Source organism: Gopherus flavomarginatus, chromosome 9 (assembly GCF_025201925.1).
Source record: "Gopherus flavomarginatus isolate rGopFla2 chromosome 9, rGopFla2.mat.asm, whole genome shotgun sequence".
NCBI classification, from domain to species: domain Eukaryota; kingdom Metazoa; phylum Chordata; order Testudines; family Testudinidae; genus Gopherus; species Gopherus flavomarginatus.
The window spans coordinates 67250737-67278252 of record NC_066625.1 but is presented as its reverse complement, the minus strand read 5'-3'; the positions used below and the strand labels follow the sequence as shown (position 1 = coordinate 67278252).

General features: G+C 42.3%; 1 protein-coding gene across 5 annotated transcripts in view; it reads right to left on the bottom strand.

The window, feature by feature from the left end:
* Positions 1–27516, bottom strand: part of NEDD4 (NEDD4 E3 ubiquitin protein ligase) — a 121402-nt gene that overhangs the window by 57745 nt on the left and 36141 nt on the right. Inside the window, exon 1 of one of the 5 annotated variants that reach the window (XR_007776328.1) lies at positions 14182–16172. The exons of 1 other annotated variant lie outside the window; for it this stretch is intronic. Coding sequence is in view for 2 of the 4 variants with exons in the window: in XM_050967898.1 (XP_050823855.1) it covers positions 14182–15744 (1563 nt within the window). In the remaining 2 variants the exon portion in view is untranslated. Of the gene's footprint in view, positions 1–14181; positions 16173–27516 lie in introns of those variants that run through there. 3 more of the 5 variants (XR_007776327.1, XM_050967898.1, XM_050967897.1) reach the window with 3 other exon arrangements.

Genomic DNA, 27516 nt, shown 5'->3' with positions numbered 1-27516 from the left:
CTATTCACACCTCTCCAAAGAGTTCCTAGGTGATGCTAGGCAAGTCACTTAAATCAGGAGATCACTGGTGGTCACTAATTGTGTATTCCTTATTTTCTGGTCCCTGAGATCTGATTTGCAGAAGTGTTGAGCAATCACAGCTGCAGTTGAAGCCAATGGAACTGTGCTTTGAACATATGAAAGGCTATAATGATAAGAACTTGGAAAAAAACAAAAAAAAAAAAAGAAAAACCCACAACAATCAGGTCCTAGGCATCTCAAACTGGGCACCCAAAATTAGTGGATGTTTTGACCTTAACCTCTGTGCTTAAATTCCGCATCTGTAAAATGGGGACAAGATCTCACCTCACAAGGGTGTTTGAAGAAAAAAAATAGTGTTTGTAAAGCACTCATATTATAGGGACAAATAGACAAATTAAAAACAGTAACAAGTCATCAGGACCAGATGGTATTCACTTAACAGTTCTGGTGGAACTCAAAAAACAGAAAATTGCAGATCTACTGTGGTAGGTAAGCTATTGCTTAAATAAGCAAATCTAACACCGAAGTTTTTTTAAAAAGCTCCCGATTCAATCATAGCAATTACAGGCTGTTAAGTCTAAACTTCAGGACCAGGCAAATTGGTTGAAATTATAGTAAAAGAATTATCTATAGTAAGCAGATTTTTCAGACACAGATTCACATAATATGTTGGGGAAGAGTCAACATGGCTTTTATAAAGCCTCACTAATCTATTAAAATTCTTGGGGGGGGGGGGTTTCAACAAATACAGACAAGGGTGATCCAGTGGATATAATGTACTTGATTCAGAAAACCTTTGACAAGGTCTCTCACCAAAGGTTCTTATGCAAAGTAAACCATCACGGGATAAGAGGGAAGGTCCTCATGGATCAGTAACTGGTTAAAGGATAGAAAACAAAGGGTAGGAATAAACTGTCAGTTTTCACAAGGGAAATTGGAAATAGCAGGGTTCCCCAAAATCTGTACTGGACCAGTGTTGTTCAACATATTCATAAATGATCTGGAAAACGGGGTAAACAGTCAGGTGGCAAAGTTAGAAGATGATACAAAATTACTCAAGATAGTTAAGTCCAAAGCTGATTGTGAAGAGTTTCAAAGGAAACAAAATGCAGGTGAAATTCAATGTTGATATATGCAAAGTAATACACATTGGAAAACATAATCCCAACTATATGTACAAAAATGATGGGTCCTAAATTAATGGTTACCATTTAAAAAAATAGATGATGATCTTGGACTGTCTGAAAACATTGGCTCAATGTGCAGCAGCAGTCAGAAAAGAGCTAACAATGTCAGGAACCATTAGGAAAGGGATCGATAAGGCAAATACCACAATGCCACTGTATAAATCCATGGCATGTTCAGCTTGAATACTGTGTGCAGTTCTGGACATCCCATCTCAAAAAGGATATATTAGAATTGGAAAATGTACAGAGAAATGCAAAAAATGATTAGGGGTATAGAACAGCTTCTGTATGAGGAGAGAAAAAATATTGGCACTTCAGTTTAGAAGAGAGATTAATAGATCTTTAAAATCATGAACGGAGTGGAGAAAGTAAGTGTTATTTACTCCTTCACAAAACAAGAACCAGGGGTCATCCAATGCAATTAATAGGCAACAGGTTTAAAATAAACATAAGTACCTCTTCATTCAACACAGTCAACCTGTGGAAGTAATTACCAGAGGATACCATGAAAGTCAAAAGTATAAATAAATTTTAAAAAGAATGAGAAGTTCATGGAGGATAGGACCATCAAGGACCAAGATAGTCAGGGATACAACCACACGCTCCAGGTGTCCCTATACCTGGAACTACCAAAAGCTGGATTGGACAACAGGGGATGGATCACTCAACAACCCTGTTCTGTTCATTCCCTCTGAGGCATCTGACAATGGCCAGTGCAACAAGACAGGATACTGGACTAGATGGACCATTCCTCTGACCCAGTATGGCCATTCTTACAGTCTTATAGAGATGGTACCATAGAAAAGCCCATGAGGGAATTAATAACTCTGCCTTCAGAGTAGCATCTGAATAGCAAGCAGTAAATGAAGCATGGGGCCACATATTAACACTGAGAACAAAACAAAAAACTGAATAGGTACTCATTGAACGAGCACAGTTTGTTCTATACACTGAATGAGGCAAAAATCCAGTAGGGAGGTAAAAATAGCATGCGATCATATTGTAATACTATTATAATGCATATGCACATGCACAACAAGGCCAAATTAAAATTACAATGGCAAACAATTCTGGTATTTCCTAACTTCTGAATAATTGACTTTGCAACCTTAATGTTATTTTAAAAATGTAGCTTTTTGAATGTAATGTAGAACAAAAGTAGAGATTTGATTTATTTTCTTCTTGTGTTCCTAGCGTAGAGCAGCTACATTTTAGTTTTAATATGGCCAAATAGGAGTCCCTCTAATGAATGCTTGTCTGTAGCCTCATCCAGAATTACTCCTCTCTTAAGCATCATGTTGACTCTGATACCCTTTTAAAAAATACATAGTTTCTCAGGATCTTGCATATATGGATTTCAGCTTTTTCAAATAAAGTCTACATTTTATATAATGTATAGAAACAAGGTAGGTGAGTTAATCTCTCTTATTGGGCTAACTTCTATGGATGAAAGAGACAAGCTTTTGAGCTAGAGAGAGAGCTCTTCAGGAAACCTTGTCTCTTTCACCCACAGAAGTCAGCCCAATAAGAGGTATTACCTCACGCACCTGGTCACACAGAATTTCTCATTTACCCTGAAGCTCCTTGATGAAAAAAGTGAATGATGTAAATATCTGTAACTGGGCATGATTAGAGACAGTAATTCATAAAGTAACACCAAAATAAGCTGTAAGCATTTCATGGGCTGCATTTCCAAAGCAGAACTCTTTGGGCATCATAGAGATTTTAGAAGCAAGTTAATCTGAAATAAAGAACACTTAACAGGAATGGATGGCAATCCTTCAGAGTGGGGTAGAAAATTGCTGTAAACAAATGACTTATTTGGAGGGTGGCAGTCACAAATTTCACTTGCTTGATCAACCTGTGAAACTCTTTGGCTTTTGGAGGGAAACTAAGACCTGTGCTGAAGTGTAGCACACAACTCTGAGCCCAGGGCAAGGGGAGAGCTAAGGTAACTTTAATTCTGAACGGTTTTAGGGGCTGGATAGGTCCTCAGTGTAACAGACAGGCCTCCAGGACTGTTCAGGTCCCAGCAGCCTGCCTGGGCTGTCCTATAGGCTACAGTGCTGCCCAGAATCTCTGTAGTAGTTAGAGCCACAGTCCTGCGCCAGATATTTCCCCTCCTCCACTCCTCCTTTGCCCTGCCTTCCATGCTAGAGTTTTTAAGTCCTCTTAATAAAATGTGCATCTTTACACAACGAATTTAACATTGAATTGCTGCTTCTTACATCTTGAACTGGAACATAATTTAAATTATTTCACAGAAAACTGTAAGAGAATGTTTTTGATAAATGCTTTGGAAAATTTAATTTGCAACCTCCCTCAAAACTATCCACAGTGCACCTGATTATGTACAAACTGTTGGGGAGGACTGGATGACTCATTATTGATAATGGAATACTAATCCTTTATCAAATACAACACAGCCTGAATTGATAGTGGCTTGTAAGTCATTATTATCATTGTGCTGTTTGACAGTCTAATTTAATTTTTAAAACCGTAGGTATTACTTTGAACAGTAAGTAGATTGGTTTCAGTTACTGAACTGAAACCAGTTTTCTTTTATTAAGGGACACCCACAGTAGTGGGTCCTGTGGCAATAAACGGAGAGCATAAAATACGACCTATAATTTATTCTGGATGAGTTAGTGGCTTACAGGACATTTAACATTTTAGTAGTTTATTTCTAGGGTCAGTTACCTATTAATTCTTTATAAATAAAAGTTCATGGATGACTAGATTTGATTTTGACAAATAGGGAGGAACTGGTTGAGAATTTCAAAGTGGAAGGCAGCTTGGGCGAAAGTGATCATGAAATAAGGAGTTCATTATTCTAAAGAATGGTAGAGGAGGGAGAATAGCAAAATAAAGACAATGGATTTCAAGGCAGCAGACTTCAGCAAACTCAAAGAGTTGGTAGGTAAGGTCCCATGGGAAGCAAGTCTAAGGAGAAAAACAATAGAAGATAGTTGGCAGTTTTTCAAAAAGAGACATTAAGGGCACAAGAGCAAACTATCCTACTGCATAGGAAAGATAGGGAGTATGGCAAGAGACCATCCTGGCTTATCCAGCAGATCTTCAATAACCGGAAAAAAGAGTCCTACAAAATACCTACAAAAAGTGGAAGCTAGGTTAAATTACAAAGTATTAATATAAACAAACAACACAAGCATATAGGGACAAAATTAGAAAGGCCAAAGCACAAAATGAGATCAAACTAGCCAGAGACAAAGGGTAACAAGACAATATTCTACAAATATATTAAAAGCAAGAGGAAGACCAAGGACACGGTAGGTCCGTTACTCAATGAGGGTGAAAAAATAACAGAAAATGTGGAAGTGAAAGAGGTGCTTAATGACTTTAGTTTCAGGTTTCACCAAGAAGGTTGGTGGTGACTGGACGTCTAACATAGTGAATGCCAGTGAAAATGAAGTAGGATTAGAAGAGGCTAAAATAGGGAAAGAACAATTAAAAATTACTTAGACAAATTAGGTGTCTTCAAGTCACCAGGCCCTGATGAAATGCATCCTTGAATACTCAAGGAGCTGACTGAGGAGATATCTGGGTCATTAGCGATTATCTTCGAGAAATCATGGAAGACTGGAGAGATTCCAGAAGATTGGAAAAGGGGAAATATAGCACCCATCTCTGAAAAGGGAAATAAGGACAATCCAGGACATTACAGACCAGTCAGCTTAACTTCTGTACCCGAACAGAAAATGGAGCAAATTATTAAGAAATCAACTTGCAAACATCTAGAAGATAATAAGGTGATAAGTAACAGTCAGCATGGATTTGTTAAAAAAAATATAGTGTCAAATCAACTTGATAGCTTTCTTTGACAGGGTAACAAGCCTTGTGGATTTGGCGGGGGGGGGGTGAAGAAGCGGTAGACGTGGTATATCTTGATTTTAGTAAAGCTTTTGATACGGTCTCACATGACCCTCTCATAAACTAGGGAAATGCAACCTAGATAGAGCTACTATAAGGCAGGTGCAAAACTGGTTGGAAAACTGTTCCCAGACAGTAGTTATCAGTGGTTCACAGTCATGCTGGAAGGGCATAACGAGTGGGGTTCCACAGGGATTGGTTCTGGGTCCAGTTCTGTTCAATATCTTCATCAACTATTTAGATAATGGCAAACAAAGTACACTTCTAAAGTTTGCCGATGATACCAAGCTGGGAGGGGCTGCAAGTGCTTTGGAGGATAGGATTAAAATTCAAAATGATCTGACAAATTGGAGAAATGGTCGGAAGTAAATAGGATGAAATTCAATAAGGAATAATGCAAAGTACTCCACTTACAAAGGAACAATCAGTTGCACACATACAAAATGGAAAATGACTGCCTAGGAAGGAGTATTGCAGAAAGGGATCTGGGGGGTCATAGTTAAATGAGAGTCAACAGCATAATGCTGGTGGGGAAAAAAAACACAAAATGCTAACATCATTCTGGGATGTATTAGCAGGAGTGTTATAAGCAAGACACGAGAAGTAATTCTTCTGCTCTACTCTGCTCTGATTGGATCTCAACTGGAGTATTGTGTCCAGTTCTGGGCACCACATTTCAGGAAGGATGTGGACAAATTGAAGAGTCCAGAGAAGAGCAACAAAAATGATTAAAAGTCTAGAAAAAGTGACCTATGAGGGATGATTGAAAAAATTGGGTTTGTTTAGTCCGGAGAAGAGAAGACAGAGAGGAAATGATAACAGTTTTCAAGTATGTAAAAGGTTGTTATAAGGAGGAAGAAAATTTGTTTTTCTTAAGCTCCGAGGATAGGACAAGAAGCAATGGGCTTAAATTGCAAGGGAGGTTTAGGTTGGACACTAGGAAAAACTTCCTAATTGTCAGGATGGTTAAGCACTGGAATAAATTGCCTAGGGAAGTTGTGGAATCTCCATAATCATTGGAGATTTTTAAGAGCAGGTTACACAAACACCTGTCAGGAATGGTCTAGATAATACTTAGTCCTGCCACGAGTGCAGGGGACTGGACTAGATGTCCTCTCAAGGTCCCTCTCACTTCCACAAGCACATTAGGATTTTGAAAGACACCAGGTGGCTAAGGTAATAACATTTTGCTTTAGCTCCAATAGTATGTGAAATATTCATGCTGTAAAGAAAAGTTAAACAGTTCAGAGCTGCAGGCTTCAAGAAGCTGGAACTGTGGATTAGCTAGAAACAGGCACATATGTTTTAGAGACTGATCTGAAAGTGAGTGATGATGCATTATTTATCAGCTTCCCTCACAAGGTAGTTACCAGCTCTTCATCTAGAATTTTTAGAGTTATTGGTGCCAGTTTTGGCAATGAGAAACTAATTCAAACTCCTTTTTACTCTTGGGGGGATTCTGCATGTCCCCCACCCCACAGAATTCCTGTGATTCCCTGCAGAAAATGACAGGGAAGCCAAGGGTCCCAGAGCCTGAGCTCCAGCCTAAGTCAAAACATCCACACAGCAGTTAAACAGTCCCATAGCCCAAGCCAGCTGACAGGAGCAAACCATGGCTGCTTAGCTGCACCAGAGACACACTCTTATAGGCCACTACTAGACTGGAGGGAGAAACTAAAGAACAAGGAGTATAAGGCAAAATGATAAAAAAGACGACCATATAAAACTCTGAAAACAATAGATAACATTGAATTTAGGGGCAAAGCTTAGAAATGAAGAGGAACATTGGTGAAAATACAACATAGGAGCTGACTGTAAGAGGACTGTGAAAGGCTACAATTAGCATAATCTTTTTTGGTATAAAAAGGTTTGAATTCTTTCTAGCTGGAGTCACCATAATGACAAGATCTTAGCTTTTCAAAAAGGAGCAGATCTTCAATTCTCCTTTAATGCTTGAGAGCGCACTATGAATCTTGCAGACACGCCACACCTCAACATTTAGAATTTCAAAGAAATGCAAAACTGTTAATTATGTTCTTTAATAACTTACTAGGAAGTTAACATAGAGGATCCTGTTACTTTCATTATTTTTTAAGCTATTAAGATAAAGGTGTGGGCTAGGCTCACAGTTAAGTCAAAACATGTGAATATCTTTGATAAAACAAACTACATAAGATTTTTCCCCACACAGTGGTTTCTACAAGTCTTCTCCCCACCAAAAGTCAAGCACTTTGTCTTGTCTTAAAATAGAGCTGTGTGTCTGATCATTTAATTTTCTAGAGCTAAGATTAATATGTTTAACTTCTGACAGTTATCTATATCTAGTTTTTTTGCCCCAAGTTGAAGCAGTTTATTGGGAGGCAGTGCCATAACCTGTAATACACTTTTTAGGGTCTGAACAGACTTCAGACTCTAGTGCTGTTGACCCAGCACCTTATAAAAGTACTGAAACATTTCTAAACTTGAAGGAAAACCAGGATCTTGCATCCATTCATGATAAAAATTTTGATAAAAGTTTGCCTGATTAGTAATCTGAAAAGAAATTATAAAGCAAACTCTTTGGTTTGTTAACTTACTGGCAAATTTCAGGGATAAAGTTCACATTAATTTAACATGCATGTCAAACCAGAGGCAGAGCAAGAGCATGGGGGCGGGGGAGAAAAGGATGTTACAACAAAAACACCTCCAAGCAGGAATAGACTACATCTGGTTTGAGCAGAGATGAGACAAAAATGGTAGATTAAATGGGAAAAGGGTAATCACCAAGTTTTTACTAAGTTTAGCTAAAGGCCATGATACATTTAACATTAAAATGCACTAATTAGCTCTGACTTCCAATAAAAATGCCCCTCCTCCCCAAGTCAATGGGAGGGGAAATGTTGACTGGACTGTAGGGAATGTAACAGTGTCTGGAGAGCATAGGGGAGATGCAAGAGTGTATGCATACCTGTGGCAAGATAGGGGCTGCCCTCCCCTTAAGGGCTGACTTCCGGGGGGTGGTTGGGAGGAGATGACAAGATCAGGCTAGCTGAATGGCTTTTGTGTCACCCCATCCATCAATTTAAATTCTCCCAGATTTTTTTGAAAAGTCTCTTGCTCCTGCTTGCTGCCCCACCTTGCCTCCCCTTAATTTTAGTTTAGAACAGTGTTTTTAAGATGCCGAAGGTTTGAGCAACTGCCTGTTTTGTGACAGGAAAGGGAATTTTTCCCCATTGAGGCCAAACTGGCAAAGATCTGGTAGGGTTTTTTGTGTTCCTTGCAGCATCATGTAGGGACTGTTGGATTGAAAACAATCAGACTTGAAAGTTTAACATTAGCAAAGTTAAGACCATTTAGCTTATCACAAGTTTTGGCTGGTAGAAGGGCCAGTTCCCAGAGGTATATGAGACCTAGGATTCTGCTGGTGGACTGTGTGTCTTAAGAGCAGAGGAGACCTGAAGTCTTCCCAGACTGAGGTTCCCTCTTAGTAACCTTTCCCTTCTCACACACAGAGTGGGGAAGGAGAAAGACTCAACTCACTGCTGAATCCTAAGAGTGGGCCAAGGAGTGTCTACTTTGAGTTACTGGTTATATAGTGGTAGCTCTGAAACCGCACACTGGAACCAGTTAAATTTCAGATGCAAGTACAGCATGGGCACATAGCACCCCTCACCACCATTAAATAAAGTCACAGCTTGCTGCTTATACCCATCCCATGCATCTGTCATTTGCTTGCCTGTGTGTCTTGATCAACATGAGTCTCCTAAGAGATAGGACTTCATGCTGAAGTCTGATGCTCAATGCAGCTTAAGTTTGACATCGTTGCTACAAGAACTTCAGAAGCATTTCTCCCCCGACCCCCCAAGTAAAACTCACTATGGAATACTGAGTTTTTGGTTACCAGTATACTCTTGTTCAGAGGGGTCAGAGTGTTCAAAATTGAAAGTTTCCTTCACACAAGACTAGCTGTACAAAAGCTTTCATGAGCTCTAAAGTGAGAGTTTTAAGGTTTTTTGCTCTAGTAAGTGCTGCAAAATTTCATTCACCAAACCTGGAACTCTAGCAAAACCAGTAAAGTAAAAATAAAAACAGCAAAGTATCAACATTATCCTCATACATCTTAAAATGTACCTTAAAATTTCTAATACAGAATTATACTTAATTACTGGGGACAGACTTCCCATTTAGTTACCAGGTTCACACATTCAAAGTAAAAATGGTTCTGATCTGGAAGGAATGGTTAACCTCATGGCTGACAGTGGCATACCATAATAGCAGAAACTGTAATGCAACCAAACTCCAACTGAAGGTCTGAAAGAAGTAGACTTGTACTACTACTCTACCCTCCCTCCCCACAAATTGGGAATATGCCTTTATAAGAGACCAGGTAACTTGTTCTATCCCTCTGCCTATTTCCATCCCTTCAAAAAGCCTAATTCATGATATGAACAATTTAAATTAGTTCAACGCTTCTGCTACAGAATAATTTCCATCCCAACAAAGAGGCATATGAACTAAAATAATAAGTCAGCAAGACAAGGCCAAACACCTTGATATTGCAGTCAGTCAGGGTATTTAATCCTCTCCCCTCCTCCACATACATTGCACAACTTACTGCAAGGTTCCCTTGGTAAATTTCAAAAAAGATGAATAGAGAGACATGGTCCAACCATCCTCCCACACTTTTCAATTAAAATACCTTAAGGCCTGCTGTCACAGAAGTGAAGTTTCTTACTAAATTTTAAAAACACAGATTTGACTTAAGCTGTTGATTATGGAAAGCAAGAAATCTGATACTATGTGGCTGAAGGCTAGTAGCTAGGCATGTAAAAAAAGAATGCATAGACCTTTCACTGCTTCAGACACTGTAGTCTCTAACCAAAGTACTGATTTAATTTCATGACTGCTCTGCACAGATAGCTGACATTACTAAATGCTACTCCCATATCAGCTTGTTAAATTTGAACCCAGACTCAGCATATCAGTATACTAACCCAGACTAACTGGAGTCAAGAGAAATATTTTGGGAGTTGTTTTTAAATGAGTCACAATACCCCCACTATAATTAGATTTACTATATAATTAACAAACTATTACAGTAGAAATCTATTATATTTTTTAAAAAAAGACTTATGATACATGTATTAATTACTGTCTAAAGTTTTTCTTCTAACAGGTTGCTGAATTACTACAAAGTCAATTCAATCTGCTCTTTTTGCTTATTTTGGTAAACTATTTTACAGAACTGTTTGTAAAAGCTCATTTTGTAAAAGGTCAAAGGTCAATTGAGGAGAGAGGGGTCTCTGTGCATGTTGTCTTTGATAGGATAGCGTTCTTTGATAGGATAACGAGCCTTGTGGATAAGGGAGAAGCGGTGGATGTGATATACCTAGACTTTAGTAAGGCATTTGATACAGTCTCGCATGATATTCTTATAGATAAACTAGGAAAGTACGATTTAGATGGGGCTACTATAAGGTGGGTTCATAACTGGCTGGATAACCGTACTCAGAGAGTAGTTGTTAATGGCTCCCAATCCTGCTGGAAAGGTATAACAAGTGGGGTTCCGCAGGGGTCTGTTTTGGGACCGGTTCTGTTCAATATCTTCATCAACTATTTAGATGTTGGCATAGAAAGTACGCTTATTAAGTTTGCGGACGATATCAAACTGGGAGGGATTGCAACTGCTTTGGAGGACAGGGTCAAAATTCAAAATGATCTGGACAAATTGGAGAAATGGTCTGAGGTAAACAGGATGAAGTTCAATAAAGATAAATTGAAAGTGCTCCACTTAGGAAGGAACAATCAGTTTCACACATACAGAATGGGAAGAGACTGTCTAGGAAGGAGTATGGCAGAAAGAGATCTAGGGGTCATAGTAGACCACAAGCTTAATATGAGTCAACAGAGTGATACTGTTGCAAAAAAAGCAAACGTGATTCTGGGATGCATTAACAGGTGTGTTGTAAACTCAGACTCTAGGACTGGAAGGGACCTCGAGAGGTCATCGAGTCCAGTCCCCTGCCCTCATGGCAGGACCATATACTGTCTAGACCATCCCTAATAGACATTTATCTAACCTACTCTTAAATATCTCCAGAGATGGAGATTCCACAACTTCCCTAGGCAATCTATTCCAGTGTTTAACTACCCTGACAGTTAGGAACTTTTTCCTAATGTCCAACCTAAATCTCCCTTGCTGCAGTTTAAGCCCATTGCTTCTTGTTCTATCATTGGAGGCTAAGGTGAACAAGTTTTCTCCCTCCTCATGATGACACCCTTTTAGATACCTGAAAACTGCTATCATGTCCCCTCTCAGTCTTCTCTTTTCCAAACTAAACAAACCTAATTCCTTCAGCCTTCCTTCATAGGTCATGTTCTCAAGACCTTTAATCATTCTTGTTGCTCTTCTCTGGACCCTCTCAAGACACGAAAAATCATTCTTCTGCTTTACTCTGCGCTGGTTAGGCCTCAACTGGAGTATTGTGTCCAGTTCTGGGCACCGCATTTCAAGAAAGATGTGGAGAAATTGGAGAGGGTCCAGAGAAGAGCAACAAGAATGATTAAAGGTCTTGAGAACATGACCTATGAAGGAAGGCTAAAGGAATTGGGTTTGTTTAGTTTGGAAAAGAGAAGACTGAGAGGGGACATGATAGCAGTTTTCAGGTATCTAAAAGGGTGTCATCAGGAGGAGGGAGAAAACTTGTTCACCTTGGCCTCCAATGATAGAACAAGAAGCAATGGGCTAAAACTGCAGCAAGGGAGATTTAAGTTGGACATTAGGAAAAAGTTCCTAAGTGTCAGGGTAGTTAAACACTGGAATAGATTGCCTAGGGAAGTTGTGGAATCTCCATCTCTGGAGATATTTAAGAGTAGGTTAGATAAATGTCTATTAGGGATGGTCTAGACAGTATTTGGTCCTGCCATGAGGGCAGGGGACTGGACTCTATGACCTCTCGAGGTCCCTTCCAGTCCTAGAGTCTATGAGTCTTACACAAAGGATCTGAAACTCATTATCTGCTGCAAATCATATTTAGTGTCCAGTTTTCAAAAGGCAGCCATCATTCTATTTTGCATGGACAAATGCAGGTAATTCGCATGTGCATGAAAAGTGTGTTCACAACTGTGAGCACGATCTGAAAGACAATTCAGCCCCTTTGGCTGTCCAGGATCGTGTTTCTAGGTTTTAACCATGAAACTTAATACCCACTGCTAGAAAAGGGGGGAAAAACAAAACAAAAAACAAAAACACCACACCACACTCACCAAATCCAAAACCCACACACTTCAGTAATAGACACACACTACTTGCTACACAGTGCTTCAAAGGTTGCCAGAATCACAGGAGGGGTTAACCTAAGAACATGTCTGCCAAGAAACTCAATTTCAAAATTATTTCCTTTAGAAGACTGAAGTTTGCCTGGAATTTTTACTCAAGCATTTGTTTTCACGGGCTGGGCTTCTAATTTGAATTTGCAACAATTTAATTTGCTTTACATTTTTAGACAAGTGACATTAACAGCACAACAGCTGTAAGTGGAAAACCATGAGAAGCACTTTAAAGCACTATGATTAAACAGTTTTTCATCTTCTTAATGGACTTTCTATAATGAGCAGGTTCAGACTACTTGGTTTTCTACATATTAGGGAATATTTCACAACCACAATACCACTGCAATTTAAGTAAGAGTTCGCTTACTGAGTTAAAGTTTTCCAGGACAATCTAGTACAGCCTTTTTTCCAAAAGTACATACTCCAAAGAATACATGCTGATAACTTATGATCCACTGCAATGATTTTTCTGTCAAAGTTTAAAATTCAGACCAATATTTTAAGAGGTTTTTTTGTTTTGTTTTTTGTTGTTGTTATTTTTTTAAATAAAAAAGGTACTGAGACAGTGATTTTAATAAAGAAAATAAACAAACCCTAGTCAGGCAATACTTTCACTTAAAGAACTAAAATCTGCAGGATAGCACTTCGAGGTAATACTACAGCAACTCTCCAGATTAGTTTAACTACAGACCACTTGCAACTCCCCTTTCATTTGTATCAGCAAGGTGGTAAAATAGTAGAAATGTCACTTCACTAAGTTAGTGTGCACTTAAAACTTTAATAATGTTTGTAAAAATGCCTAGTTGTGGCATTGTTGTCCATTTTTATTCATAATTTAGAGCACTATGCAAGTCTGACATTTTGCAAGAATTTCAGAATGACTTTCAAGAACAAAAGATCATTTAAACAAGTTTATAAACCTACTTTTCTTGTGGCTTTGACTGTCATTATTAACAAATATAAATTGCATCACTAGTTAACACAAGAGAGACAAATTTCTCAAGTTAAGTTCAAAAGGAGTTTTATTACTTAAAAAAGTTAAGACTACTAAACTCGAACTAATTTGAACAGCAATGTTGTTGGAAAAATATTAAGTTACAGTGTAAAGCTTGGGCTGAACTAGTGGCTAGAATAAAAAGAGGAGGAAACGCTTAAAATTCCTGTGGCTCAGGGTGTATACAGATACAAATGGTATTTTACAGTTGCTCTACTCAAAACCTACTTACAATTAATTCTCTACACACAGCAAGTTACGGCAAAAACATTAAAAAAAAACTTATATAAAGTAAATCAAAGTTTATAAAGTAACCTATTCATTCTTGGGCATTTTAAAACATGGATATTTCAGCAAAATATAATTCTGTTGTGGATTATGCTATACAGTTGAAGTTTTAGCTCAAATTTGATTAAGTCGAGCAGAACTTCAATATGTAGACTATATAATAAGGTAAACCATTTATCTGCATGTAAATGAATCAGTTATGATTCTGAATTAATATTTGAAGTTCAGGTGCTTGACTGAGAATTTTGACCAAAAAGGAAACTAGACTCTAGGAAAGACCAAAAGAGATTTAAAAAAAAAAAAAAATTCTCTCACATCCCCACCCCATTTATAATATTGCAAAAATGTTTCAATAAATTAACATAATTGTAACATTTATAAATGTCTTATATTTATGCTTTGATCAAAGGCTAATCATTCTATTACTTCAGATCCACTGGCAAAGGATTTACAGTGTTAGTTTTTCTCAAAGGAAAAAAAAAACCTCACCTTGTGGGGCCTCCACAAAGTACTACTTGATTCCCTTTTGCAGATACTAGCATTTTTTGGAAAGCCACGAGTTTTTCCTTCATTTCCAGGTGTGAACTGTATGTGCAACTGGGATGTCTCTGCCTTAGGACACTTGTATTTAAGACTGGATAAACGGCAAGAAACTTTTTGACAAGATCCTTCTAATGAAACACTTCTTTGCAGAATATGGTGGGTTGTCCTCATTTGTGTATTTGGTCTTTCTAATTCGTTTATAAGAATCTGATACTCAGAATGTTTTTTTGAGGGCAAACATGCAGATGTGCTACGTATCAGTTTTAAATTAGGGTACTTTGCATCAGAGTACAAATTTAATTCCTTTTCTGATAACTCTGGACTGTAGCAACCATTAACCATTTCATCCCTTGATGCAGATTCTCTTTGCTGAGTGAAATGAACTGAAATACAAGGGAAGCTGTTGGATATTTTTTTACACGTTGTCTGCTCACCACTACTTGCAGCCTGATTTTTGTCCTGTAATGCACTATTCAAGTAAAATGGTCTAATGTCTCTAGTTTCACCAGGAGAGCAAATGGTTTTAGATAGTCGAAGTCCATTGATTGCTGTTGAAAGGAACCCTTTAGAAGAAGTTGTTTGATCTTCATTTTGTGCCAGTTCAGTAGGAGAAATAATGAACTGATGTGATGTTTGATAAGATCCCCTGCTTGGTAGAGGACCCAAGCATGTTGGAGAAGTTGGTGGGTTAGTGGAAGGACTCCTAGGAAAGATGACCAAAGATGAAAAACGTTGTAGTGGAATTTTAGTTTTCCTCCTCACTGGCAATTTCACTTGTTCCAAACCATCTTGATCAAAAGTAGTATTTTTACTTCTACATAAATTTTCCTCATATATATTGTTCCTATAGGAATTACATTTGTTTGCTGTGCTTCTATATGAAGAAGTACTATATACAATACTGCTACAGATATTACCACCAGTGGAAAGAGTGCAACTACTACTGTCACTGATTATACTGTTGCTGTATGAGCCTCCATCACTAGTGATACCTGTACACGATTCATAGTCCCTGCCAGTGCTACTGAAGGATCCACTGTTATTCGCTGCAATACCGTCAAGATTGCCAGTGCACATGGTAGCATTGCTCAAATGGCTGCTACTGTTTAGCACATTAGATCTGTAATCAGCCATATTCCTGTTACAAGCATTTCCTTCATTACCAACACTGATGAAAGTGTCTTCACTAGCAACTACTGTATCAGATTGAAAACAGTCACTATACCTTCTAGACTGCAGGGAAATCTGCAGTGAGGCGCTCTTTTTGTTTTTCTTTTGCAATGAAGAAACAGTTGAATGCTGCTGTTGATTAATTATTTTCTGCATTACCGTTGGAAAGACAGCTTGCCTGGGAGTCACCTTAATTTGTATAACATCAGGTGCAGAATTCTGTGAAGGTCTTTGGAAATACACAAGAACGTTACCATCCAAACCATCTCCAGAGATTTCTGATAATGGATCAGTGTTGCTTCTTTGGGCTGCAAAATGCAATCTTAACCGTCGTGCCATTTGTTCTCATTTGCACACATGTTCGCAAGTAAGATCCATAAAGCTCCTTTTGCAGAAAGGCTAGAGGCAGATGCACAGAGTTGAGATCCAGTTCGAACACATCACAAAAGTAAGATCCCATGAAAGCCGCAGCCTTTGTCCCAAATTTCAACGAGATACTAATTAGCATATAATAAAAAGCACCTCCTAAAATAAGTCAGCCAATCCTTGAATTGCGGTTTCTTTGATTGTTTGTAGTCAGAATGCATTTACTTACAAAGCACTTGATTTCCAACGACCATCAAGCTTAACCGAGCTGCAGCACAGACACACACTACCAACCTTGTTTCAATGTTACTTTCTGTAATTTGCATAAATGAATAAAATCCAAGACTATTCTAGCTCTTTGAGTTTAAAACAGCAATTCTTGTTGCAGCTACACTAGCTGAACCAATGTGTCTGTGCTTTCTGCAGCAGTGTATGACTACTAATATTTTTACCCATAGGTTTAGAATTACAGGAAGTTGGTAGGAATGAAGTCCCATATAACTGAGTATCAAATCTAGGATTGAATTTCCAAATAGTAACCCATGCAAGTAAACTGGTGAGGTCTGAAGTTATGAAAAAGCCAATGAACTAAGCCATTTCATACTAATAAAAAGTTAAAAAAATTAAGAGTTATTTTGGGAGTCCTATGAAAGCTATTGGGCAATCACACTTAAATGTTGACACTTGACGTGGATTCGCATTCCATGGAATCCTATAGTGACACATTATTTTGGTTTTCATTTTGAGTGAGATGTAATTGGGTTAAATAAAGCCATAAAATTTCTTCTTTTGTCACTCAAGGTTTCAGCCTAGCATAGAGGTTCTTTCCTAACGAATATACTTTAGCCTTTTTCTGGTTAAAGGTGCACTTTGTTAGATTTTTTGCACTTTTACAACTTTTTACATTTCAAACTTAAGTGCTTAAAGTGTTGGCCAGTAGTCCATGTTCTGGACTAGTATCTGGTTATTTATGAATTATAGATGGAGAGTACTAAGTGTTCTACCATGCTTTTGGCATGCAATCTTTAGGTCTGTACAGGTACAGATTAAAGAAATTTACACGCAGTCTTTCTAGAGATGTACAGTATAGCTTGCATATTTAAAATGACTGCATAATCTATGGAATACAATTTACAGATGAAGACTACTCAAAAGCCAGACTGTATAAAATACTGTATGCAGACTGTATAGTAATCTCATGCATTCACAGTTAACTATAGTAACAAGAATATATTACAATTGCTTCTCCTTTGTAAAGTGCTTTGAGATCCATAGATGAAAAACACTATAGAAACACAATCAGACTAATCCAGGTAAAAATATACTGGTAACTTTTCCCAAAAATTTAAGACTAAAATGATAGAATTTCTCTGGATGTTTGCCACATTGACAGAAAAGGCCCTTTGCTGACACCTAGTGGGATTTCTGGAAAAAGGTAGTCTCGCTGTGAAGTGTCAGTAGCAGTAAACATTTGGCTATGAATGTACTTTTAACTACAGAAACTAACATACTAACATGGAGTGAATTACTGCTCTCAGTAAAGCTCAAACAAGAGAGAACACTAGACCATTTATCCTTTCCTAGGTCATACTGTTGGATAGTTTGTGCTCAATATTTAAAAGACCCTTGCTATATTTTTGGTTAGTGTGCACTAAAACTAACAGTTTTTACCTCCTCTCCAAATAAGAGCCAGAACCAAGTTTACAGTACTTTTTGTTTGCAAGCAAGCAACAAGTTTGTTTTTTAATACTACGCCAGGCTTCATTTAACCTCATTATCCAAATTTTGTGGTTAGAAATGCATCAACATCATAAAATAACTTAGTGACAAAAAGACTAATAAGTAAAACAGTTCAGCTATTTCACCAAGTATCACTAATCAAAGTTACACTTGGAGAAACAACTGTTGGACTCCAAAAAGAGCCTTTATGGTCACATGTTCAGAAAGTTATATATAACCATTAAGCAATATATTTTCTTTGAGATTCCAGTTTTGGTAGAAAACAAAAACATTTTTTTTTTAAAATAGAACCAAAGTGACTTTATAATTTAATAGTCTGACTTGATTAATTTAGTCGAAAGGACAACAAAATTAAACGTTATCATGTTACCTAAGTTTGCTACAGAAAGTTACTACCTGATAAAACTTAATAATAGCAAGAAAGCAGAATTATTTACTACAAAGAACATTTTAAGCATTATTTCTCCTTCTTTACTATGAGCTATGCTAAACAAGAAATAAGCAGTCAGAGCTTTAGCAAGGAAGTAGTAGTTCTGGATTTAAGTGTGTCCTTTCACACTAGATGTTAAGTTTCTTGAATCATGACCTTACCTGGTTACTTTTGACAATGAAATGACTTCTGATCCACTACGGCCTGGTTGACCACAGAATGATATAGGGTTTTTTTATGCACAATTCTGGATTGAGATGAGGAAAGAGTTGGCAAGATACAGCAACAATCCCATTCAAATATCATCTCAATGATTTTTCACAACAGTGATGACTATGGTCCAGCGGTACTTTCCTTACTGTATAGCTGTGCATACCATGTACAGAGCACACTAATTCTCTCACATCAAATTGTTCTACCAGGAAGTAGTAGTCTTTGTTACCAGTCAGCATCCAGATTGTAAACAAAAATTGCAGTAGCAAGACTTATCTCATATAGTTTAATATTTATCCAGTTATGGATAGCAAAAACAGTAGTGTCTGGCCACCTGTAGGTATCTTAGCTAGTCTCTGTCAGTCCACTCAGCTACACAAGAATCCTACTAGTGGATACAACTGGACCTGACACAGAATCTTGTCTTCTAGCACTGATCTGAAGACAGAAGCCATATTTACTTCTTCATATCTCCTAAGACTGCTCCACCTCATGAGCAATTCTACCATGCTTTCTTTCTAAGATCACAATGAGGAAGTTCACAAGGCTGATGAAGAATTCCCATAGTCTGGTGCTGGTAGAGAATTTTGTCTTTTCTGTAAGAAATATTGGAATCCTATGCAGACCAAGGTGCATACTGAAAAATAATCTATGAAACCTGTTGCTAGTGTAACCCAGGCCTGCTTGGTATGGTGCTCTGTTCCCCTCCAGTGGCATCTAGTCCATCTAGAGATGGATGAGTCTGCTACAGCTTCAACCAATAGCCATGTAGCTTTTAGCTCATGCAGTAGAGACTTATACACTAAGCTTCAGAGATCACAGGTTTAATCCTGCCAGCTGACAACTGGGATCTGTCAGTGTTACAAGCAGGGTCTCATCCAGGATATCATCCGGGAAGTCTCTGAAGTGTGGGACGTGCTTCCTGAGTTAGAGGAAGTATGTAACCCATGTAAGTCTGGTGTGGTACTCTGTCCCCCTCTAGTGGCACCTGGACCATCTAGAGCAGTGGTTTTCAAACTTTTGGTATTGGAGATCCCTTTCACACAGCAAGCCGTTGAGTGTGACCCCCCTTATAAATTAAAAATGGGGGAGATAATGTAATGTAATGGGGACTTGGGGCTGCCAGACCCACGGAGTTGACAGCTTGCAACTTCCATGTAACTACCTTGCGACCCCCTGAGGTGTCATGAGTCCAAGTTTGAGAATCCCTGATCTAGAGATTGATGAGTTTGCTACAGCCTTAGCTAATAACTATGTGGCTTTTAGCTCATGCAGTAGGGGCTCATGCACTAAGCTTCAAAGGTCCGAGATTTGATCCCATCCGCTGACAGAGAGGGTCTGTCAGCATTACCCCAGCAACAGTTGAGAGAATATGTATGTGTTCAGCAATAGTCTCGTATTTATGAAGTGTGAGAGAAGGCACCGCAATCCAGAAAAGGCAACACTGTTATTTGAACTACACTGTAGATTGAGTAATAAGATATTGCGTTTAGTTTTAAGTATGGATTCGTCAAGAACTAATTGTGTCAAACAAACCTGATAGATTTCTTTGACTGAGTAACAAGCCCTGTGGATGGGGGCAGGGAGGAAAAGTGGCAGATGTGGTATATATTGACTTTAGTAAGGCTTTGATACTGTCTCGCATGATCTTCTCATAAAAGGACGGTTACTCACCTCTGTAACTGTTGTTCCTCGAGATGTGTTGCTCATATCCATTCCAGTTAGGTGTGTGCGCGCCGCGTGAACGTTCGTCGGAGAAACTTTTACCCTAGCAACACTCGGCGGGTCAGCTGGGCGCCCCCTAATATATACCCCAGCCGACCCGGCCACCCTTCAGTTCCTTCTTGCCGGCTACTCTGACAGTGGGGAAGGAGGATGGGTTTGGAATGGATATGAGCAACACATCTCGAAGAAAAACAGTTACAAAGTTGAGTAACCGTCCTTTCTTCTTCGAGTGATTGCTCATATGCATTCCAGTTAGGTGATTCCCAAGCCTTACCTAGGCGGTGGGGTCGGAGTGAGATGTGGCGATATGCAGAACCGCTGCGCCAAAGGCTGCATCATCTCTAGATTGCTGGACCAGCGCGTAGTGCGAGGTGAAGGTGTGGACCGATGACCAGGTCGCTGCACAGCATATCTCCTGGACAGGCACGCGTGCCAGGAAGGCGGTTGATGACGCTTGAGCTCTAGTAGAGTGCGCTGTAAGGTGGCCCGAAGGGATATGAACTAGGTCATAGCATGTGCGAATGCATGCAGTTACTCAAGAGGAGATCCTCTGGGAAGAGACTGGCAGGCCTTTCATCCGTTCTGCGACCGCCACAAGCAGTTGGGGAGACCTTCGGAATGGGTTTGTACGCTCAATGTAGACGGCGAGTGCTCTGTGTACATCTAAGGAGTGTAGTTGCTGCTCCCGCTGAGAAGAGTGGGGCTTTGGAAAGAAGACCGTGAGGAAGATGTCCTGGTTGGTGTGGAAGGCAGACACAACCTTAGGGAGGAACGCCGGATGAGGTCGCAGCTGTACCTTGTCTTAATGGAAAATAGTGTATGGGGGGTCCACCGTGAGAGCTCTTAGCTCGGAGACCCGCCTGGCCGATGTAATGGCCACCAGGAACACTGTTTTCCACGATAGGTACAGGAGCGAGCAAGTCACTAGCGGCTCAAATGGTGGGAGCATGAGCCTGGTTAGGACCAAGTTAAGATACCAGGTAGGGGCAGGGCGATGTACGGGGGGATAGAGACGCTCTAGGCCCTTAATGAACCGAGAGACCAAGGGGTGGGAGAACACGGAGTGGCTGCCCTCGCCTGGCCGGAAAGTGGATATGGCTGCTAAGTGCACCTTCAGAGAGGATGTCACCAGGCCCTGCTGCTTAAGGTACCAGAGGTAGTCTAGGACCGTGGGGATCGAGGCATCGGAGGGAGTAATGCCCTGAGTTGCGCACCAGCAAGAGAAGCGTTTCCACTTTGCCAAGTACATGAAGCGGGTGGAAGGCTTCCTGCTGCTGAGGAGAACATGCTGAACCGGAGCGGAACAGCTCAACTCCGCTGCGTTTAACCACGCAGGAGCCATGCCGTAAGGTGGAGAGCTCGCAGGTCTGGGTGACGAAGCCTGCCGTGGTCTTGTGTGATCAGCTCTGGGAGGAGACGGAGGGGAACTGGGGTGTCTACGGACAGATCTAGCAGGGTGGTGAACCAGTGCTGTCTGGGCCACGCAGGTGCGATCAGGATCAGATGCGCTTTGTCCCTGCGGAGCTTCAACAGGATCTTGTGAACCAGGGGAAACGGAGGAAAGGCATACAACAGGTGGTGCCTCCACGACAGGAAGAATGTATCCGTGATCGACCCCGGGAAGAGACCCTGAAAAGAGCAGAACTCCTGGCACTTCCTGTTTGAGCGGGAGGCAAACAGGTCTATGCGGGGAAATCCCCACCTCTGGAAAAGTGAATGGATGATGTCCGGTCTTATCGACCACTCATGACATAGAAAGGACCGGCTGAGCCGATCCACCAAAGCGTTCCGGACCCCCGGAAGAAAGGACGCCACTAGATCTATTGACTGGGCTATGCAGAAGTCCCAGAGTCGAATGGCCTCCTGACACAGGGGAGACGAGCGGGTCCCTCCTTGCTTGTTGATGTAGTACATGGCCGTTGTGTTGTTCGTGAAAACCGAAACACAATGGCCGTGCAGATGATGTTGAAATGCCTGGCAGGCAAGGCGGACTGCCCTCAACTCGCGGACGTTTATATGGAGTGTCAGCTCCTGGGACGACCAAAGGCCCTGGGTACGCAGGTGACCTAGGTGGGCCCCCCAACCGAGGGATGACGCATCCATCGTTAAGGTCATCGACGGTGGCTATGGATGGAACGACATCCCTGCGCATACCAGGGATGGAGTTAGCCACCAATCGAGGGAGTGGAGGGGGCTGGGGGGAACTGTCACCAGGACGTCTATAGGGTCCCTGCCCAGGGGGAAGACTGAATGGAGCCACGTTTGGAAGGGTCTCATGCAGAGCCTGGCATACTTTGTCACATAAGTACATGCGGACATATGCCCCAGGAGTCCGAGACAGGTGCGAGCTGAGGTGATCGGGGAGGCCTGCAAGCTTCGTATGATCGATACGATCGCTTGGAAGCGGGGCTGAGGCAAGTAGGCCCTGGCTTGAGTAGAGTCCAGCGTTGCCCCTATGAAGTCCAGCCTCTGCATGAGGATCAGGGTGGACTTCTCGGTGTTGAGGAGTAGTCCCAACTGGGAGAATAGGTCCGTGACTACATTGACGTGCTGCTGTACCTGAGACTGAGAGGACCCCTTGAGGAGCCAGTTGTCCAGATACGGGAACACATGTATCTGTTGCTGGCGGAGGTGGGCGGCAACAACAGCCATGCACTTCCTAAACACCCTCGGGGCCGTGGAGAGGCCGAAGGGGAGGACTGTGAATTGGAAGTGCTGGTGATTGGCCATAAAGCAAAGGTACTTCCTGTGCGGTGGAAAGATGGCAATATGGAAGTACGCATCCTTCATATCAAGGGCGGCGTACCAGTCTCCAGGATCCAGTGATGGGATAATCGTTCCCAGGGAGACTATGCGGAACTTCAGCTTGAGCATCCATTTGTTGAGTCCGTGCAGGTCTAGGATGGGTCTGAGGCCTCCCTTGGACTTGGGGATCAGAAAATATCGGGAATAAAACCCCTTTCCTCTCTCGTCTAAAGGTACCTCCTCTATAGCTCCTGCAGCGAGGAGAGATTGGACCTCCTGTAGGAGGGCTTGCTCGTGAGAGGGGTCCCTGAAGAGGGGCGGGAGGGTGGTGATGAAGCAAATTGGAGGTGGAGTCCCTGCTTCACTGTGCGCAGAACCCTAAGGTCTGATGTTAATTGGGACCACGCCAGGAGGAAGTGGGAGAGGCGGCTGGAGAAGGGAGGGAGAGGATCCTGTCCTGAGGCTGGTACGCTGTCCCCAGGCGCACCTTCAAAAGTTGGCCTTGGGGCCCAGTGGTGCCTTAGAGGGTCCCTGGTTTTGGCCTCCTTGGGAACCGGACTGGCGTCTGCGGACTCCCCGCCCATGCCTTCTATTGAGGTCCTGCCTCTGGCGAGATGGAAAATACGGGCAGTGAGTTTGGGGCCTGAAGGGTCTACGCTGGGTTACAGGGGTATGCATCCCCAGCGAGCGCATGATGACTCTGTTATCTTTCAGGCTCTGCAGCCTGGGATCGGTCTTCTCCGAGAACAAACCCTTGCCATCAAAGGGTAAGTCCTGGATGGTGTACTGCAGTTCCGGAGGCAGATTAGAGACCTGGAGCCAGGAAATGAGCCTCATGGTAATCCCCGAGGCCAAGGTTCTGGTTGCCGAGTCGGCCACGTCCAGGGAGGCCTGGAAAGAGGTCCTAGCCACTTTCTTGCCCTCCTCCAGGAACGCATTGAACTCCTGGCGTGAGTCCGGGGGTAGCAGCTCGGAGAACCTACCCACTTCAGCCCAAGTGTTGTAGTTATATCGGCTCAGTAGAGCCTGTTGGTTGGCCACACGGAGCTGTAGGGCCCCCGCTGAGTACACCTTACGACCCAGGAGATCCATTCGTCTGGCTTCTTTGGATTTCGGGGCCGGTGCCTGCTGGCCATGTCGTTCCCTTTCGTTGACCAACTGGACAACTAAGGAGAAGGGAGAAGGATGGACGTGCAAGTACTCGTACCCCCGAGAGGGCACCATGTACTTTCTCTCAACTCCCTTTGCCGTCGGTGGAATGGAGGCTGGAGACTGCCAGAGAGTGTTGGCAGTGGCCTGGATGGTCTTAATGAATGGCAGCGCGATCCGGGTGGGAGCATCAGCAGTGAGGATGCTCACCATGGGGTCCGACTTCCGGGACCTCCTCCACTGGGAGGTTGATGTTGAGGGCCACTCTGCACAGGAGGTCCTGAGGGGCCCTGAAGTCTATCGGCGGGGGCCCTGATGATGAGGTCCCTGCCACAGCCTCATCCGGTGAGGAAGAGGATACCCCAGGAATGAGGGGGTCTTGGACGGCCTCCCACTCCTGGGACGGTTCCTGCTCCAGCTGCCCCGGGGAGTCCGGAGTATGTGTGACTTGCTCTTCCGACTCAACTGCGGGGGGGTGGGAAATGGTGGCCTCTGGTGCCCGATGTTCTGAGGCAGCAGAGCGGGTCTGGACCAGAGGAGCACCCTGGCTCGGTGGTACGCCCAGGGTGTCCAGAAGAACCACTGCTGAGGTCCCATGTCCTGCGGCCGAGAGTCCTGGAACACCCCCACCGGTACCTCTGTATCCCGGTCCCGGTCGTAGTAGCTGTCCGCCTGGGAGGATGTGGACGTGTGTCTGGACGGCCAAGGTGGAGCAGAAAAACCTGGAGCCGAAGTCCCGACCGATCTTGCACCTCTTGATCGTGGGGACCGGTGCCGGTACTCATAGCGGTACCGAGAGCGAGACCGGGACCTGCATCCGGCCCGGTGCCGGGAGGTCGACCGGGATCTTGAGTCTCTACGCCCTGATCTGCTCCGGGAGGTACGGTGCCTGGTACGGTGCCGGGAGCTGGAGCGGTACCGCGAGTAGCGTGTTGGTGATCGAGAGACTGACCGGTGCCAAGAGCCCGACCGGTACTGAGAGTCCGACAGGTGCCGTGGCGAGAGCGACGTCGAGATCGGGAGCGACATCTCGACTCAGAGGGCGGCGGGACCGTGATCTTGATTGGTGCAGGTCCCCTACGCTGATCGACGGCGGTCTGGTCAGGGTCGGCTTGCCCAGGGACTGCAATACCTGCACCGGCGGTGCCGGGGGTAGGGGCAGTGCTGCTTCAGTGATGGCAATCAAGTCCCTCGCCGCTGACTCAACTGCCCTCGTGGAGCTGGAGTAGACGGCACCGGTTTTGGCTGTGCAGCGGCAGTTATCGGTGCCGGGCGGTCAGCCTTAGGTGCAGTCTCTGGCTGCAACACTGGCGTTGTCGTCCGACCCTTCGCCGCCTTCGACCTCAGGGAGAGGGAGCGGCGTGGGGTCGATTTCAGTGCCGGCGGTGGCCGGTGCCGGGAATCCTTAGGTGTACTGGTGATGCCCGGTGCCGTAGGGGTGCCTTTGCTCACCGACTGGCTCGTGCTCGGTGCCGAGGGCGACGGTGTCAGGGCCGCTTCCATCAGAAGCCGCTTCAATCTAATGTCCCGCTCCTTTTTTGTCCTTGGCTTAAAAGCCTTGCAAATTGGGCACTTAGCTGATAAGTGCGATTCCCCTAGACACTTCAAACAGGAGTCGTGGGGATCTCCTGTTGGCATTGGCCTATGACAGGCCAAACACTGCTTGAAACCCGGTGAGCCAGGCATGAGCTCCGGCACCGGGTGCGGGGAAGGGGATATCCCCCGAATCCCGCAACACTTACTAATTAACAACTATAACTATGAACTACAACTAACTCTAATGAACTATATATATATATATATATATATATATATATATATATATATATATATATATATATATATATATATATATATATATATATATATATATATATATATATATATATATATATATATATATATATATATATATATATATATATACACACACACATACATACACACACATACATACACACACACATACATACACACACACACACACGACTACAAGTAGCTAGGGAAGGTGGAGGTCAGCGAAGCCACACTCCACTGTTCCAACGACCGACACAGGCAGTAAGAAGGAACTGAAGGGTGGCCGGGGTATATATTAGGCGCCATAGCGGCGCCACTCCAGGGGGTGCCCAGCCGACCCGCCGAGTGTTGCTAGGGTATAAGTTTCTCCGACGAACGTGCACGCGGCGCGCACACACCTAACTGGAATGCATATGAGCAATCACTCGAAGAAGAACTAGGGAAATACACTCTAGATAGAGCTACTGTAAGGTGGGTGCATAACTGGTTGGAAAGCTATTCCCAGAAAGTAGTTATCAGTGGTTCATAGTCATGCTAGAAGGCATATCAAGTGGGGTCCCGCTGGGATCAGTTCTGGTTCTGTTCAATGTCCTCATCAATGATTTAGATAATGGCACAGAGAGTACACTTATCAAATTTGCAGACAATCCCAATCTGTTAGGGGATGAAAGTGTTTTGGAGGATATGATTAAAATTCAACATAATTTGGACAAATTGGAGAAATGATCTTAAGTAAATAGGATGAAATTCAAAAGGACAAATGCAAAGTACTCCGCTTAGGAAGGAACAATCAGCTGCACACATATAAAATGGAAAATGACAACCTACGAAGGAGTACTGCAAAAAAGGATCTGGGGGTCATAACAGATCACAAGCGATACATAAAGTTAACACCGTTGCAAAAAAAGCAAACATTCTGGGATGTATTAGCAGGAGTGTTGTAAACAAAGACATGAGAAGTAATTCTTCCGCTCTATTCCACACTCATTAAACCTCAGCTGGAATATTGTGTCCAATTCTGGGCACCATAATTCAGGAAAGACATGGACAAATGGGAGAAAGTCCAGAGAAGAGCAACAAAAATGACTAAAAGTCTAGAAAACATGACCTATCAGGGAAGATTCTAAAAATTGGATTTGTTTAGTCTGGGGAAGAGAAGACAGAGGGGACAGGGTAACAGTTTTCAAGTACATAAAAGGTTGTCACAAGGACAAGGGAGATAAATTGTTCTCGTTAACCTCTGAAGATAGGACAAGAAGCAATGGGCCTAAATTGCAGCAAGAGAGGTTTCCTAAACTTCCTAATTGTCAGGGTGGTTAAGCACTGGAATAAATTGCCTAGAAAGGCTGTGGAATCTTGGTCACTGGAGATTTTTAAGACCTGTCAGGGATGGTCTAGATAATACTTAGTCCTGCCACGAGTGCAGGGGCCTGGACTAGATGACCTCTCGAGGTCCCTTCCAGTCATATGGTTCTTTTTTCATTAATGTCAGAAGCTCACACTCTGCCCATCTTTATATCATGATTTTTACTTTCATACTGATTCCTTCCCTTTAAATACTTTCATTAGGGTAAAGTTTTCACAAGTGCTTAAGTGATTTAGACTCCTAAGTAACTTTTGAAAATGGGATACAGGTGCTTTTAGAAATTGTACTCCTAGTTAACAGCCAAATCCTAGTGCCTTTTGAGCACTCCTACTATAGTTTGAATGAAAGCTGAAGCACAAGGCCTGAAGTGTCATTTTATGGGATTCATTTGCCAATCTGCTGAAAGAGTTGATGCTCTTGATGGCCAGTCTCCAAGAAGGTAGATAAAAAACACAGTATTTTTTAATATAACATTACAGAAATATTTAACTAAAAATTAGCAAAAACATCAAATTTAGAGTTCTAAAAATAAATTTGTTTCAAGTTATAACAACTTGTTTTATAACCTCAAATTTAAGCC